The following is an 18,340-nucleotide window of genomic DNA, read 5'->3' as shown; positions in this document are numbered from 1 at the left end:
TCCACATATAGAGTGCCACACTGATCCTTAAGGGGACCTACTCTCTCCCTAGCTACCCTTTAACTCCTAATATACTCATTCTTTTAGGATTCTCCTTTATCTTATCTGCCAGGGAAATCTCATGGCCCCTTGTCGCCCTCCTAATTTCCTTCTTAAGTATAGTCCTGCATCCCCTATACTCCGAGGGACTCGCTTGATCCCAGCTGCCTATACCTGACATATGCCTCCTTCTTTGTCCTGACCAGACCCTCAATATCCCTCGTCAACCAAGGTTCCCTAAACTTGCCAGCCTTGCCCTTCCATCCAACAGGAACATGCCGGCCCTGAACTCTTCCTCTCACTTTTAAAAGCCTCCCACTTGCCTGACGTCCCTTTACCTGTAAACAGCCTCTCCCATTCAACTTTTGAGAGTTCCGGTCTGATGCCATCGAAATTAGCCTTCCCCAATTTAGGACTTCAACCTGAGGTCCAGTCCTATCCTTTTCCACAACTATCTTGAAGCTAATAGAGTTATGGTCACTGGTCCCAAAGTGCTCCCCCACTCACACATCAGCCACCTGCCCATCCTCATTTCCTAAGAGGAGGTTGAGTGTAGCCCCTTCTCTAGTAGAGCCATCCACATACTGCTTCAGAAAACTACCCTGGACACACTTGAATTCTTCCCCATCTGATCCTTTAGCACTAAGGCAGTCCCAGTCAATATTAGGGAAGTTAAAATCGCCTACTATTACAACCCTATAATTCCTACACTTATCTGTTATTTCCTTACATATATGCTCCTCCAATTCCCTCTGACTATTGGGGGGCCTGTAGTATAATTCCATCAAAGTGATCACCCCTTTCTTAGAAATAGGTTCTACCCATATGGTCTCGCTGGACGTTCCCCCCGGGATATCCTCTCTAAGTACTGCCATGATGTCCTCCCTAACCAATAGTGCAACTCCCCCTCCTCTCTTACCTCGACCTCTGGCATACCGGAAACATCGGTACCCCGGAACATTGAGCTGCCAGTCCTGCCCATCCGTTAACCACGTTTCCGTAATAGCTATAATATCACACTCCCATGTACCAATCCATGTTCGGAGTTCATCTGCCTTACCTGTAAGGCTTCTTGCATTAAAGTAAGAACACAAGAAATAGCAGTAGGTGTAGGCCAGATGGTCCCATCGAACCTGCTCTGCCATTCAAGATAATTGATCAACTACACTTTCCCGTCCTATTTTCATATCCCTCGACTCATCTCGTGCCCAAAAATCAATTGCTCTGTTTTGAATGTACTCGTTGACTGAGTATCCACAGCCTTCTGGGGTAAAGAATTTGAAGGATTCACAAAACCGAGTGAAAACATTTCTCCTTATCTCAGTCTTATGGCCGACCTTTTATCTTGAGACTAAAATCCCTAGTTCTAGACTCTTCAGCCAGGGGGAAAAAACAGCCTCTCATATTTGTTTGCATAACAACGGATGCTATCTCTTGCAACATAATATTCCCCCTGTTCATTTTATCAAAAAAAAAATCAACAAGCACTTGGAGAGGTTTGAATTAATTAAGGAGAGCTAGTACAGATTTGTAAAAGGCAGATCGTACTTGACTAATTTCACTGAATTTTTTGATTGAAGTAACAGGCAAGGTTGATGAAGGGAAAGCAGTGGATGTTGTCCATATGGATTTTAAGAAAGTGTTTGATAAAGTACCACATAAAATGCTGGTTAACAAAATCAAAGTTCATGGAATAGGAGGGTCAGTGTTGGATAACAAAAATTGGCTTAAGGACAGGAAAGCATGAATCCTGGTAAATGTATGTTTTTCAGACTGGAGGATGGTAGACAGTGGTTTTCCCCAAGGTACAGTGCTAGCACTACTACATTTTTGCTATATATAAATGACTTGAATATTGGAATACAAAGTAAAATTTCAAAATTTGCCGATGATACCAAACTTAGAGGTGTGCCAAACAGTGAGTATGATCCAAATCGACTGCAACAGGACATGGATAAGCCAGCAGAATGGAGAGAGAGGTGGCAGATGGAATTAGTACAGATAAGTGTGACATGATACATTTTGGCAGAAGGGATAAGGAGAGGCAATATAAACTTGTCCAAGAGTAAATCAGCAGACAAGGTTAGAGGTTACAAAAATAATAAAAAAGACAAAATAAAGGCTCTGTATCTGAATGCATGCAGCATTCGAAACAAAACAGATGATCTGAAAGAGCAAATAGAAATGAATAAGTATGATCTGATACCCATCACAGAGACATGACTGCAGGATGACAGATTGGGACCTGAATATTGAAGGGTACATGACATTTAGGAAGGACAGGAAGCTAAGAAAAGGTGGAGGAGTAGCTCTATTAATTAATTATGGTATTAGCACAATCGAGAGGGATGACCCAAGTTCAGGAAACCAGGATATAGATGCGGCGTGGGTCGAGATGAGAAATGATAAAGTCACTTGTAGGATTGGGGTACAGGCCCTCTAACAGTAACCACACGGTAGGACGGGGTATGAAGGAAGAAATAATGAGTGCTTGTCAGAAAAGTACGGCGATAATCATGGGGGATTTTAATCTACATATAGACTGGAAAAATCAGATGGGCAAAGGTAGCCTAGATGAGGAGTTCATAAAATGTAATCAGGATAGTTTCTTAGAACAGTATGTTCTAGAGCCAACCAGAGAGCAGGCTATACTGGTGTTGTGCAACGAGATAGAATTAATTCATGACCTCATAGTGAAGGCGCCCCTAGGCAGCAGTGATCATAATATGATTGAATTTTACATTCAGTTTGCGGGAGAGAAGAGTGGGTCTAAGACTAGTATTTTAAACTTAAATAAGGGCTATTATGAGGGTATGAAAGCAGAGCTAGTAAAAGTAGGTTAAGGGATAGGTCAACAGAGATGTAGTGGCAGACATTTAAGGGGATATTTAAGAATACACAGAGTAGATACACTTCAACAAGAAAGACAAATTCCAAAGGGAGGACTCACCATCCATGGTTAACTAGAAAAGTTAAAGATAGTATCAAACTTAAAGAAAAAACATGATTGTGCAAAGATGGGCGGCAGGTCAGAAGATTGGACAGAATATAAAAAGCAGCAAAGAATGACTAAAAGATTAATAAGGAAGGAGAAATTAGAGTACCAGAGAAAGCTGGCTAGAAATATAAAAACAGATAGTAAGAGTTTCTACAGATATTTTAAAAAGAAAAAAGTTAACAAAGTGAGCGTTGGTCCTACAGAACGAGTCTGGGGAAAATAAGATGGCGGCAGATGAATTGAACAGGTATATTTTGCATCGGTCTTCACTATTGAGGATTCAAGTAACATCCCAGAAATAGCTGTAAATCAGGAAATGGAAGGGAGGGAGGAACTCCAGAAAATTGCAATCACCAGAGAAGTGGTACTGAACAAGTTGTTGGAGCTGCGGGCTTACAAGTGCCTCGGGTCCTGATGGACTTCATCCTAGGGTCTTAAAAGAAGTGGCTAGTGAGATAGTTGATGCGTTGGTTTTAATTTTCCAAAATTCCCTAGATTCAGGGAAGGTTCCATTAGATTAGAAAATAGCCAATGTAACTCCTTTATTCAAAAGGTGAGGCAGATAGAAAGCAGGAAACGACAGGCTGGTTAGCTTAACATCTGTCTTAGGGAAAATGTTAGAAGCTATTATTAAAGACATTGTAGCAGGGCACTTAGAAAAATTCAAGGTAATCAGGCAGAGTCAACATGGTTTTGTGAAAGGGAAATCATGTCTAACCAATTCATTGGAGTTCTTGAAGAAGTAACATGTGCTGTGGATAAAGAGTAACCAGTGGATGTACAGTACTTGGATTTCTAGAAGGCATTAGATAAGGTGTCACATCAAAGGTTACTGCGGAAAATAAAGGCTCATGGTGTAGGAGGTAACATTTTGGGATGGAGAGAAGATTGGCTTGCTAACAGGAAACAGAGTAGGCATAAATGAGTCATTTTCTGGTTGGCAATATGTAACGAGTGCTGTGCCACAAGGACCAGTGCTGGGGCCTCAACTTTTTACAATTTATATAAATGACTTGGACGAGGGGACCGAAGGTACGGTTGCTAAATTTGCTGATGACACAAAGATAGGTAGGAAAATAAGTTGTGAAGAGGACATAAGAAGGATACAAGGGGATATAGATAGGTTAAGTGAGTGGGCAAAGACCTGGAAAATGGAGTATAATGTGGGAAAATGTGAAATTGTCACAGGAAGAATAAAAAAAGCATATTATCTAAATGGTGAGAGATTGCAGAAGGATCTGCATATCCTCGTGCATAAATCGCAAAAGGTTAGTATGCGGGTACAGACGTAATTAGGAAAGCTAATAGAATGCTATTGTTTATTGCGAGGGGAATTGAATACAAAAGCAGGGAGTTTATACTTCAGTTATACAGGGCATTGGTGAGACCACATCTGGAGTACTGTGTGCAGTATTAGTCTTTAAGGAAGGATGTAAATGCATTGGAAGCAGTTCAGAGAAGGTTTACTAGACTAATACATGGAATGGGCAGGTTTTCTTATGAGGAAAGGTTGGACAGGCTAAGTTGTATCGACTGGAGTTTAGGACAGTAAGAGGCAACTTGATTGGAACACAAGATCCTGAGGGGTCTTGACAGGATGGATGTGGAAAGGATGTTTTCTCTAATGGGAGAATCTAGAACTAGGGGTCACTGATCAGGTCCTGCAAGGGAGATTGGTTAAGAAGGTAAGAGCCCATGGGATCCAGGGCAATTTGGATCTAAAATTGGCATAGTGGCAGGAAACAGAGGGTAATGGTCGAGGGTTGTTTTTGCCAGTGGAAGCCTGTGACCAGTGGTGTACCACAGGGATCGGTGCTGGGACCCTTGCTGTTTATAGTGTACATTAATGATTTAGACGAGAATATAGGAGGTATGATAAGTAAGTTCGCAGATGACATGAAAATTGGTGGTGTTGTAAATAGTGAAGAGGAAAGCCTTAGATCACAGGATGATACAGATGGGCTGGTAAGATGGGTGGAGCTGTGGCAAATGGAATTTAATCCTGTGAAATGTGAGGTGATGCATTTTGGGAGGACTAATAAGGCAAGGAAATATACAATGGATGTTAGGACCCTAGGAAGTACAAAAGGTCAGAGGGATCTTGGTGTACTTGTCCATAGATCACTGAAGGCAGCAGCACAGATGGATAAGGTGGTTAGGAAGGCATATGGGATACTTGCCTTTATTAGCTGAGGCATAGAATATAAGAGCAGGGAGGTTATGATGGAGCTGTATAAAACGCTAGTTAGGCTACAGCTGGAGTGCTGTGTACAGTTCTGGGCACTACTATAGGAAGGATGAGATTGCACTGGAGAGGGTGCAGAGGAGATTCACCAGGATGTTGCCTGGGCTGAAGCATTTCAGCTATGAAGAGAGACTGAAAAGGCTAGGGTTGTTTTCCCTAGAACAGAGAAGGCTGAGGGGGGACATGATTGAGGTGTACAAAATTATGAGGGGCATTGATAGGTTAGATAGGAAGAGACTTTTTCCCTTAGCGGAGGGGTCAATAACCAGTGGGCATAGATTTAAGGTAAGGGGCAGGAGGTTTAGAGGGGATTTGAGGAAAATTTTTTTTACCCAGTGGGTGGTTGGAATCTGGAATACACTGCCTGAAGGGGTGGTAGAGGCAGGAACCCTCACAACATTTAAGAAGTATTTGGATGAGCACTTGAAATGCCATAGCATACAAGGCTACAGGCTAAGTCCTGGAAAATGTGACGAGAGTAGTTAGGTGTTTGATGGCTGGCACAAACATGATGGGCCAAAGGGCCTGTTTCTGTGCTGTATAACTCTATGACTGTTTAAAAATAAGGAGGTCTCCCATTTAAGACACACGAGGAGAAATTTTTTCTCGGAGGGTTAAGTGTCTTTGGAACTCTCTTCCTCAAAAGGCTGTGGAAACAGAGTCTTTGAATAGTTTTAAGGCAGAGATAGATAGATAGATTCCCGATAAGCAAGGAGGTGAAATGTTATTGGTGGTAGGTGGGAATGTGGAGTTGAGGTTACAATCAGATCAACCATGATCTTGTTAATGGTAGAGCAGTCTCAAAAGGGCCCAGTGGCCTACTCCTGCTCCTAAATTGTATGTATGTAAACTTAATGGCAGAGTTCTGGAGGGACAGATTGACCTGGGGGCTCATGTACACAGATCCTTGATTGTGGCAGGACATTTGAGAGAGTAGTTAGCAAAGCTTATGGGTTCCTGGGCTTCATAAACATAGGCATAGAGTGCAAAAGCAGGGAAGTTATGCTGAACCTTTTTAAAGCTCTGGTTAGGCCACAACTGGAGTATTGCATCCAGTTCTGGTCAACACTTTAGGAAGGTTGTAATGGTCCTGGGAGGTTGCAGAGGAGATTTACCAGAATAGGTGCAGGGTGAGGGATTTTAGCCACAAGGTTAGGTTGGAAAAGCTGGGGTTGTTCTCCTCGGACCAAAGGAGATTTGATGGAGGTGTACAAGATTGTGACAGATTTAGATAATATAGACCAAGAAAAGCCGTACCCATTAGCTGATGGCCAAAGGACTAGAGGACACAGATTTAAATTTTTGGGCAAGAGATGCAGGGGGGATATGAGCAAGAACCTTTTTAATGCAGTGAGTGGTAATGACCTGGAACTGCCTGCCTACAAGAGTGGTGGAAGCGGAGGCGTTTCATGATTTCAAAGGAAACTGACTGGCCACGAGGAAAATAAATTTGCAGGGCTATGGGGATAGAGCAGGAGAATGGGACTGATTGGATTGCTCTACAGAATATCAGCATGGACTCGATGGGCTGAATAGTCTCCTTCTGTGCCATAATGACTATGACTTTATGTCCAGTAAGTCTTGAGCCCTCGAATCTGGCCATACTTCCCCTCATTACTGGCTGAATATGGCACATTCTGGTTTGTGGGGCATGGTAGCTCAATATATAAAGACTGACAAGTGACACTGAATTCAAGGAAATAACTGGTATCAAAACTCCCAAGACTTGAAGTGCTATTAGTTTATGGATGTATTGCACCAGCTGGATGTATTGCAAAGTCTTTTCAAGTACTGCACTTTCCTATGTTCCTTATGCTAAAGGGTATTTTGATTAGAGATCAATTACAGTCTGGTTTAGATATTAGGATCAATTTGCAGATTAAAAGAAAATCAACTAAAAATTATACCTTTCTTGTTTAGTGGTCGTTTTCTTACACAAACACATATTCTTTGTTCATCAATCTAAAAGGAAAATAAGAGTATTAATTATGACGCAAGCTGTTTTAATAATGCATTCTTCCAAGGCCATTGCAGTCACTTAGAACCACGTCGACATAAAATTTTCAGTAGGCTCACTGGTGCATAAAATGTAACTGCGCTATCTTATGCGATGCTATTTAAAATTATAGAAAAACTATAGTTAATGCAGTTAATGGGTTCTGATGAAAGGTCACAGTCCTGAAACATTAACTGTTTCTTTCTCCACCAGACCTGCTGAGTATTTCCAGCACTGTTTTTTTTTTATTACAGTTAAAGGTTTGAATGCCAACAAAAACAGGCACACTGCATTTTTTTTAAAAATACATAAATTAATGGCTCTTTATACTGAAAACATTGCCTCATTCAGGATAACCAGACACTGATCAATACACGATCATATAGTATGTATATAACCATTTGATCATATGAAAGTACAAACTGAAGCATATAAAGTCAGTTTTAAATAAGCATTTCACTCTGAAGTACCAATCTACCTTTGCAAACGCCAAACAGACTTTTCATCACTTTAAAAAATAAATAAACCCTGAAACCTACTAAAAGTGATTTGGTAAGAACAGTACAATAACTATAGAAAGATATAAACATGTAAACATTACTTTTTGATGTCCTAAAAAAAAACACACTGCTCCTGCAATAGCATGCAACTTTATCGCAATGTACAAAATAAAATACACACCTAAAAAAGTTACTTTCTGCATAATATTTAACCATCAAAAACTGCACAAAATAAACTTCAATCAATCCATAATGGATTTTCAGAGCCTGTTACATCAGTAAAACACAAACTTGCTTAAATTTGTAACTTACTGGATCAGCAGCTGTAAGAGGTCGGTAGTCGAGACTTGATCTAAATTCCCTTATCATGCACATAATTTCCCAGTTTGGATTTGTAGAGTCAACATCCTATTATATTAATCACACAATTACTGAAGTAGACACAATAACTAGATTATACCAAGTAGAGGAAGACTATTTGCAATAGTAACCTAGTTTTCCAAATCTTCTGCTTCAGTACATGAGAGGCAAAACATAAATAACATTTCAAGAAAATCATTTGCAAAAAGTGGACTCGATAAATAATTTATGGTATTGGAGTGACAAATTATTGTCCAACAAAATCAGTTACACCCCTATAGTTCTTAATATTTCCTGCTTTGAAAGGAGCTATTGAAAAAAGATTGCATCAAATTGGCAACAAGTTACAGAATTAGAATCAAAGTACAGAGTACTCATTTTGGGGGAACAAAAAAATTGAGGACATTAACATTTCATCTAATTTCATCCTTATTACAGCAGCTAATCTTTGGTTTGATTTTAGGATACCAAACATCCTACAGTACTTTAGCAAATTGCCATTCTTTGCACATGCCTAGACAGCATATATTGGGATTGGGCAAGAGCCTGTAGGACATCACAGCAAATTACACATTCAAACATCCACATGCACAACACTTCTATGTGGATATCAGACTATAATCAGAGCCGGGGCCAAGGCCATCTGCCTTCTGCCCTACATCAGGGACAAGGCCAACCATGATATCCTAATGCTACCCTGTCGAAAGCAGCTAACTCAGATCTGGGATTAAACCTAGAATTTTCTTGGGTTTATACAGCTCAATACCACTTTTCATTGTTAAGATATTATATAATATGCTTTATCATCAACTGACAGAAATTCTGAATATGCAGATCACATGAATCTTGTCACTTCCTAGACATCTTCCTGTTTCTTTTACCAACATACAATGGCAGAACATAGAAATTTTCTACTCTCTACCAGAGCCAGAACTGGTGGGAAGGACTAAGGAACTTCCCTGGTGGCAGGCTGACAGAAAAATTCCAAATAATTAAATGAGCAACACAGCATCTTTTACCATCTGAATATAATCACTGTTGCCAATAAGTGGGACTAGGTCGCCAATCACCTTGGGCATGAGTAACTTAAAATGGATAAAAAGAAAACATACACATAAGTAAAACCTACCCGAATTGAAGCTGAGGGTACGGACGAAAAAGGACAAGCACTTTGTGCAATACATGAATGCAAACCTGAGCTCTTTTTTCCCTCATCTCTTGTTGCTGTATTCGCCGCTTTTCACGTTTTTCCTGGAGTTTTTCAACTTCTTTCACACAATTTGATTTTCTGCGTGCTGAAAGATTCATTTGTCAGCATAGTACATATGCATTTGGTCAGTCATGTGAAGATCAACTGGCTGAAGTTATTCAGAGCACTGTAAACAAGTGTAATTTTGTTGACTCTAAATTTCAGCTCCAGATACTAAGAAATTGCTTAACCAATGATGAAATTAGATACTTATGGTTTCACATACTTTATGCTCTGATACAATAAAAGCTATGTTTAGTACAAATCAAACTGATAATTCAAGCAAAAAAAAAGTTAACTAAGTGAGCTTTGGTCCTATAGAAAATCAGTCTGGTGAATTAATAATGGATAATAGGAGATGGCAGATGAATTGAACAGGTATTTTGCATTGGTCTTCACCATAGAGGATACAAGTAACATCCCAGTATTAGCTAGAAGTCAGGAAATGGAAGGGAGGGAGGAACTCAAGAAAGTTACAATCACCAGGGAATTTGTACTGAACAAATTGTTGGAGCTACGGGCTGACAAGTCCCAGGTCCTGATGGACTTCATCCTAGGGTGTTAAAAGAAGTGGCTAGTGAGATAGTTATTGTATTAGTTTTAATTTTCCAAAATTCCCTAGATTCGCAGGAGGTTCCATTAGATTGGAAAACAGCCAATGTAACTCCTTTATTCAACAAGGAAGGGGGATTGAAAGCAGGAAACTACAGGCCAGTTAGCTTAACATCTGTCTTAGGGAAAATGTTCAAAGCTATTATTAAAGACTTATAGCAGGGCATTTAGAAAAATTCAAAGGTAATCAGGCAGAGTCAACATGGTTTTGTGAAAGGGAAATCATGTTTGGTCAATTTATTGGAGTTCTTTGAGGGAGTTACATGTGCTGTGGATAAAGGGGAACTGGTGGATGTATTGTACTTAGATTTCCAGAAGGAATTTGATAAGGTGCCACATCAAAGGTTATTGCAGAAAATAAAAACTCATGGTGTAGGAGGTAACATATTGGCATGGATAGAAGATTGGTTAGCTAACAGGAAACAGTAGGTATAAATGGGTAATTTTCTGGTTGGCAAGATGTTAACTGGTGTGCCACAGGGATCTGTGCTGGGGCCTCAACTTTTTACAATTAGTATAAATGACTTAGATGAAGGGACCGAAGGTATGGTTGCTAAATTTGCTGAGGACATAAAGATAGGTAGGAAAGAAACTTGTGAAGAGGACATAAGGGGGCTACAGAGGGATATAGATAGGTTAAGGTGAGTGGGCAAAAGACCAGGCAATGGAGTATAATGTGGGAAAGTGTGGAATTGTCCACTTTGGCAGGAAGAATTAAAAAAATGATATCTAAATGGTGAGAGATTGCAGAGCTGAGATGCAGAATGATCTGAGTGTCTTCGCGCATGAATCGCAAAAAGTTAGTACGCAGGTACAGCACATAATTAGGAAAGCTAATAGAATGTTATCGTTTATCATAAGGGTAATTGAATACAAAAGTAGGGAGGTTATACTTCAGCTATACAGGACATTTGGTGAGACCACATCTGTAGTACGGTGTACAGTACTGGTCTCCTTATTTAAGGAAGGATGTAAGTGCGTTGGAGACAGTACAGAGAAGGTTTACTAGACTAATACCTGGAATGGGCGGGCTGTTTTACGAGGAAAGATTGGACAGGCCAGGCTCGTATCTGCTGAAATTTAGAAGAGTAAGAGGTGACTTGATTGAAACATACAAGATCCTGAGGGGTCTTGACAGGGTGGATGTGGAAAGGATGTTTCCCCTTGTGGGAGAATCTAGAACTAGGGGCCACTGTTTAAAAATAAGGGGTCTCCCATTTAAGACAGAGATGAGGAGAAATGTTTTCGCTCAGAGGGTCGTGAGTCTTTGGAATTCTCTTCCTCAAAAGGCAGTGGTAGCAGAGTCTTTGAATATTTTTAAGGCAGAGGTAATAGATTCTTGATAAGCAAGGGGGTGAAAGGTTATCAGGGGTAGGTGGAAATGTGGAGCGGTCAGAGGGGCCAAGTGGCTTATTCGTATGTTCATTCTAATTAAAACTGCAAAAAGACATCAAAATTTTTGTGCAATAATCTACAAAATCATTCCAATTACGCAGTCACAATTATTAATCCTCTTGCAGGAATGTTATCACACAAGAACACAATACTAATAGGAAGCACGAGCACGGCTAACCACTGTGTCTCAAAAACTTGAATAATGTATGTAACCAGGAGAGTTGAAGAAAAATTAATCCGTACAGTATGCCAGAGTGGTGGGATTCACGTTTCTGCCCATGCAGCTAGTTCCTAATCTAAGGTTCTTCATTACAGAAGCAGTAAACAAATAACTAGAACAAACTATTAGTTATTTCAGGTCATCCTTTTATATCTCCTAGATTTTCTGCCTAGACCAATGGGATCGGAACGGTGACCAATACATGGAAAAAAATTATTTGAAGATAACAATTTAAAGCCATTGCTGTAGCCTCAGGGTTATAAACTAGTCCATCTTTGGACTGAATTTGGCCAGCATACACCATTGATGCACACTGCTGGCACAGAGGGCCTTTGCTGAAATTGCTACCAACATCAGGGATTTTATTAGTGAATTCCCTTACTGGGTTGGATTTTGCGATAAGAAGTGGTGAGGCTAACAGCGCTCTGTTATAATAGGGTAAACTGGACAGCAAATTCTGGTGTCGGCACATGTGCAGTTAAATGCGCAAATCCAAAAGCTGCTGTCAGAGATAACTCACTCCTCTACAGGGCGTGCTGTTGCAGTCCTCGCCAATAGACTCAGCACTGAATTGAAAGCAACGTTGTGAACTTGGGATACCTTCCCATTAGTTCAAGACTAAAAATGTTGAAAAGTTTGGACTGGAGCATTCAGGAGTGAGTTTTTAAAAAAACAGCATGATAAGAGCTAATTACTGACAATCTCTCTGGCCCTAAAAATGTAACTTTACAAGTGTGGAGTCTCATTCCCTCAGAAGATATTTAGTGCTAGAAAGTTAAAAATAATCAAGAAAAATTTTTTAAAAACTTTTTCTGTCTGTCCCCTTTATCTCTCTCCCCTAATCCCATTTGTATTTCCCAATCTTTATTTTGCTTTTACATAATTTATATTTCCTGCTTTATACTTACTGCTTTAGATTCTGCAAGTCCCAGGTGAGGATCTTTCAATTTGATTGGTTGACGAAACACGCTGTTTTTTGCCCTGCTCACAGATCTCCTGTAGAGGGTGCTAAATTGGAATTTATGACATATTCGTGCAACTCTGCACTCTAAAGCCCGCAAAAACTTTTGTGGGCAACTGTCAGCAAGGTGAGTGGCAAGTGCCATTCCTTTGCACTGACCACAAAATCCAAGCCAATATTAGAGATATTTGAGATTTATTCACAGGGCCTTCTTGAATATAAAGCATCTATGAAACACTACCTTTTAAGAGAAAGAAAGAGAGTGGTAAAGGGAAATGTGGACCCAATAAATATAGAGACTATAATGGATAATCAGGAAATGCCAGATGTGTTAAAGAGTAATTTGCATCCGTTTTCAGAGTGGAGGAAGAGGATAAAATATCTGTGGTACAAGAGATCCAAACCTAGTGGATTTAATATAAGCAAAATAAGAGAAAGAAAAGGGACTTCTGATAGACAAATCTCCAGGACTTGACTGTTTCCACCCTAGGATATTAAATGAAAATGAGGAAATTGCAGGTGCAGGATAGTCAATTTTCCTAGATTGGAAACTGCCTTTGGATTGTAAAATTTAAAGTTTTATTTCACAAGACGTCCACTATTTAAAAAGGGAGGGAGGGATAAACCAGGTAACTACAGACCTGTCAGTTCATAGATCTGGGTAACTTCATCACAATTAATCAGAGACAGTATCAGATTATCAGTTGATCAAGGCAAGTCAACATTGATTTGTGAAGGGTAGTCAATGTCTGACTTAAATCTAATCTTTGAGGATGTTACTTGCATAATGAAGTATCTAGAGGTGGTCTAAATGGGCTTCCAGAAGGCATTTGACAAGGTACCAGAGACGAGATTAATCGGTAAAAATAAGAGCACACCGAACCAGAGGTGACGTTATGACATGGGTTAGTAATTGATTTGGAGAGAGGAGACAGAAAGGGTTTGTTCTCTGATTGGCAGGTTAAAACAAGTGGTATTCTCCATGGATTGATTTGGGTCTCCGCTTTTCACCATGGAATAGAGTTGTATATCCAAGTGTGCAGATTGGAAGGCACAGTAAATTGTGGTAATGGGAGCAGGAAGTTGAAAAAGGTCATAAACAGACTAAGTGAGTGGTCAAAACCGTGGCATATGGTGTTCAGTATGGCAGTGTATTATCCACTTTGGATCTCATCAGAATATATTCTTAATGGCAAGAGATTACCAGCTGTGAAGGAGTAGAAGGATTTAGGTGTCCATGTACACAGATTAATAAAAGCTAGTGCACAGGTACAAAAAGTAATCAAAAAGGCTAATGGAAAGTTGGACATTTTTCAATATGAGTTTCAACTCAAAAGTGAGGAACTGATGCTTGGTAGAGCTTTGGTCAGAACTCTTGGAGCACTCCATCAGTTTTGGGCATTAAACCTCAGAAAAGATATATTGACCTAGCAAAGGGCACAACACAATCACAAGAAGCTTGCAGGGTTAAATTCTGAACAACAGGTTGCTCAAACTTGTATTTCCTTGAGTTTAGAATGATGAGAGGTGATCGCGTTGAGGTGTTTGAAATGATAAAGGAATCGGAGAACATGGATTTCCTCTGGTGGCAGAATTCATAATGGAGGGGCATAAAGATGTAAGATTAAAATGAAACAAATACAAAAAGGACAGATGTGTTAAAGGCAAATTATGTTTGAACTATTTTGATTCGAGTTCTTTGATAAATTAATACAGACTGTGAACGAGGGCAGTTGGAAGTTGTGTACAGGGACTTTCAAAAGATCTTTGATAAAGTACTTGTTAGCAAAATTGAAACCCATAGGATTAAAAGGATAGTGGCAACATGGACACAACATTGATTTCAGGATTAAAAGTAAAAAAAGTGTGGTTAATAAGATTGGTGGTGAGGTACAGGGGCAGATTGCCATGTGGAAATATGATGTTGTGGCTATGAGAGAACTGGCTCAAAGAAGGGCAGGACTGGGTGTTAAATATTGCTGGATACAAGGTGTTCAGGAAAAATAGGAAAGGGAAAAAAGGGGGAGAGGTGGCAGTATTGATTAAGGAGAGCACTGCAGTGCTGGAGGAAAAGGATTATCCCACAGGGGCCAAGAACAGAATCAATTTGGTTAGAGGCAAGGAACAAAAAAGGTGTGGTTACATTGCTCAGTGTTGTCTATAGGCCACCAGCTAGTGGGAAGGATGTGGAGGAACAAATTTGCAAGGAAATTACAGAGGTGCAAAAATTATAAGGTAGTTAGAACGGGGAACTTAAATTATCCAAACACAGACTGGGATGATAATAGTGTAAAGGGCAGTGAGGGGCAAAAATTCCTAGAGTGTGTTTAGGAAAATGTTCGACAACAGTATGTTGCTAGTCCAATGAGAAAGGATGCACTGCTGGACCTGGTTCTTGGGAATGAGGTAGGCCAAGTGGATCAAGTTTCTGTAGGACAGCATTTAGGGGACAGTGATCATTGTATCTTGAGGTTTAGGCTGACTATGGAAAAGGACAAAGAGCAATCCAGGGTAAGAATAATTAAACAGGGGAAGGCCAACTTCAATGGGGTGAGAATGGAGCTGGGGCAAATAAATTGAAGTCAAAAGCTGGCAGGAAAACTGGTGGATGAACAATGGGCTACCTTCAAAGAGGAGATAGTTCGGACACAGGGGCAAGTAAGGCAAACAAACCCAGAGCTCCCTGGATGACAAAAGAGGTAGAGATTAAGATAAAGAAGAAGTGTGCTTATGACAGATGCCAGGTAGAAAATATGATTGAGAACCAGGCTGAATATAGAAGGTTCAGAGGGGAAGTGAAAAAGCAAATAAGGAGAAGCAAAGAGAGCATGAAAAGAGACTGGCAGCTAGCATTAAAGGAAATCCCAAAGTTATCTATAGGCATACAAATAGTAAAAGGGTGTTAAAAGGAGGAGTGTGGTTGATTAGGGACCAGAATGGGGATTTACACATGGAGGCAGAGGGCATAGCTGAGGTATTAAATAAATACGTTTCATCTGTCTTTACCAAGGAAGATGATGCAACCCAGGCAATGTTGAAGGAGGAGGTAATTCAGATACTAGAGGGGTTTAAAATTGATAAAGAGGAAGTATTAGATAAGCTATCTGTACTGAAAACGGATAAAGCACTAGGACCAGATGAGATGCATCCAAGGATACTGAGGGAAGAGAAGGTGGAAATCGCAGAGGCACTGGCCATAGTTTTTCAGTCTTCCTTAGACTTGGAGGTGGTACCAGAGGACTGGAGAATTGCAAATGTTACACCCTTGTTCACAGTTTAACTTCGGTGGTGGGAAAACTTCTAGAAAAAATAACTTGGGACAAAATCAATAGTCACATGGACAATTGCGAGTTAATTAAGGAAAGCCAGCATGGATTTCTTAAGGGAAAATCATGTTTATCTAACTTGCTGGAGTTTTTTTGAAGAGGTAACAGCGGGTTGATGAGGGCAATGCTGTCGATGTGGTGGACATGGACTTCCAAAAGGCATGTGATATAATGCCACACCACAGACTTGTGAGCAAACTTGTAGCTCATGAAATAAAAGGGACAGTAACATGGATACAAAATTGGCTGAGTGACAGGAAACAAAGAGTAGTGGTTAATGGATGTTTTTCGGGCTGCAGGAAGGTTTGTCGTGGAGTTCCCCAGGGATCAGTGTTGGGACCGTTGCTTTTCCTAATACGTATTAATGACCTAGACCTTGGTGTACAAGGCACAATTTCAAAGTTTGCAGATGATATGAAACTCGGAAGCATTGTGAACTGTGAGGAGGATGGTGTAGAACTTCAAAAGGATATAGACAAGTTGGTGGAATGGGCAGACAGCGTTCTATGTGGAGAAATGTGAAGTGATTCATTTTGGTAAGAAGAACATGGAGACACAATATAAAATAAAGGGTACAATTCTAAAGGGGGTGCAGGAGTAGAGGGACCTAGGTGTATACGTGCATAAGTCATTGAAGATGGCAGGACAGGTTGAGAGAGCAGTTAATAAAGCATACAGTATCCTGGGCTTTATTAATAGGGGCATAGAGTACAAGAGCAAGAAAGTTATGTTGAACTTGTATAAAGACACTAGTTTGACCTCAGCTGGAGTATTGTGTCCAGTACTGGGTCCCGCACTTTAGGAAAGACGTGAGGGCATTGGAGAGAGTACAGAAAAGATTCACGAGAATGGTTCCAGGGATAAGAAATTTCAATTATGAAGATAGATTGGAGAGGTTAGGACTGTTTTCCTTGAAGGAGAAGGCTGAGAGGTGATTTGATAGAGGCATTCAAAATCATGAGGGGTCTGGACAGAGTAGATAAACTGTTCCCACTCGTGAAAGGATTGAGAACGAGGGCACAGATTTAAAGTATTTGGTAAGAGAAGCAAAAGTGACATGAAGAAAAACTTTTTCACGCAGAGAGTGGTTAAGGTCTGAAATATGCTGCCTGAAAACGTGGTGGAGGCAGGTTCAATTGAAGCATTCAAAAGGGAATTAGAGAATTATATGAAAAGGAAGAATGTGCAAAGTTATGGGGGAGGAGGCAGGGAAATGGAACAGAGTGAACTGCTCTTTCAGAGAGCCAGTGCGGACACCATGGCCCGAATGGCCTCCTTCTGCACTGCAACAATTCTGTGATTCTATGATGGTGGTGAACGGTTGTTTTTCAGACTAAAGGGAAGTGTGCAGTAGTATCCCCCCAGCAGTCAGTGCTGGGACCACTACTCATTTTGATATATGTTAATGGCCTGGCCTTGGGTATATAGGGCATATTTCAGAGTCTGCAGATGACATAAAACTCAAAAATGTAGCAGTAAATGAGGATAACAGACTTCAGAAGGGCATGGACAGACTGGTGAAATAGGCAGAAACAAGGAGATGAAATTTAATGCAGAGAAGTGTGAAGTGAATCATTTTGGTAGTAAGATTGCAGAGGCAATATAAATTAAAATGGTACATTTTTGAAGGGGGTGCAGGAAGAGACCAGAGGGTTGCCTAGCCCTGACGGCTGAGGACCTCTCTCCTGTCGGCCTTCTGCACTAAGGCCTCCAACATGGAATCAGAAAACTTTGGGGCACACTCTCTGGCCCATTTCTGCAGCTTCCCCCAGTCCTCTACTCTTCTTTAAACAGTTTCAGTCCCTGCTACAGCCAGAATGCACCTCACTTTTAAGAGGTGCAGTCTGGCTTTAAATAGTACAAGCTAGCTTTAACTGGCGCTACCCTTGCACGAACTTGGGACCCCTGGTGAGGTGTGCAGCCACTGCAAAATGCGCTCAGCACTGGGCTGCATGCCACAATTATAATTTGCAGACATGAAGTTTGCATGCTGCCTGCATTACTTTGAATGGGCACAGGTTAATCATGTTCCATGTATCTGTTTTTGGGCGCAATCCAAGTTTTAGCCCAAAGAGTTGTACTGAAATCAAGCAGGATTCAGGGAATGGAGAATAACTAGCCTGATTGGGTGAGAGGGAGTGAAAAAGAGAGGAGAAAAGATGGGTCAGTGAAAGAGGTCGATGAGGAACGATGAAAAGGGGTAGAACAAAACATCTCAAGGGAACAGCAACATCTTGATTCAAATGCCTCCACTCTCTCACCTACATAAGTCAAAAGAAAAGTACTCTATTGGTGTGCTGGCTGGATATTCAAAAAGGGAAGAGGGAAGCTGCTACAGAAGTGTTTTTTTTAAATTACATTTTTTGCTTAAATTTATGTTCCCTTGAACTGAAAAAACAAAAACATAGGAAATTCTTGGCACAGAAGGCCATTCAGCCC

General features: G+C 40.5%; 1 protein-coding gene across 3 annotated transcripts in view; it reads right to left on the bottom strand.

Annotated features, from left to right (window-relative positions):
- Positions 1 to 18,340, bottom strand: part of kif2a (kinesin family member 2a) — a 230,361-nt gene that overhangs the window by 120,172 nt on the left and 91,849 nt on the right. For all 3 annotated transcript variants that reach the window (XM_068034057.1, XM_068034039.1, XM_068034047.1), the window contains 3 exons: positions 9,333 to 9,433; positions 8,091 to 8,186; positions 7,190 to 7,244 (listed from right to left, as the gene is read on the bottom strand). In XM_068034057.1, the coding sequence (XP_067890158.1) occupies positions 7,190 to 7,244; positions 8,091 to 8,186; positions 9,333 to 9,433 (252 nt within the window). The remainder of the gene's footprint in view (positions 1 to 7,189; positions 7,245 to 8,090; positions 8,187 to 9,332; positions 9,434 to 18,340) is intronic.

This window comes from Heterodontus francisci, chromosome 1, assembly GCF_036365525.1.
Source record: "Heterodontus francisci isolate sHetFra1 chromosome 1, sHetFra1.hap1, whole genome shotgun sequence".
NCBI lineage: Eukaryota > Metazoa > Chordata > Chondrichthyes > Heterodontiformes > Heterodontidae > Heterodontus > Heterodontus francisci.
The sequence above is the reverse complement of the archived record's forward strand: the minus strand, read 5'-3'. Positions and strand labels throughout refer to the sequence as shown.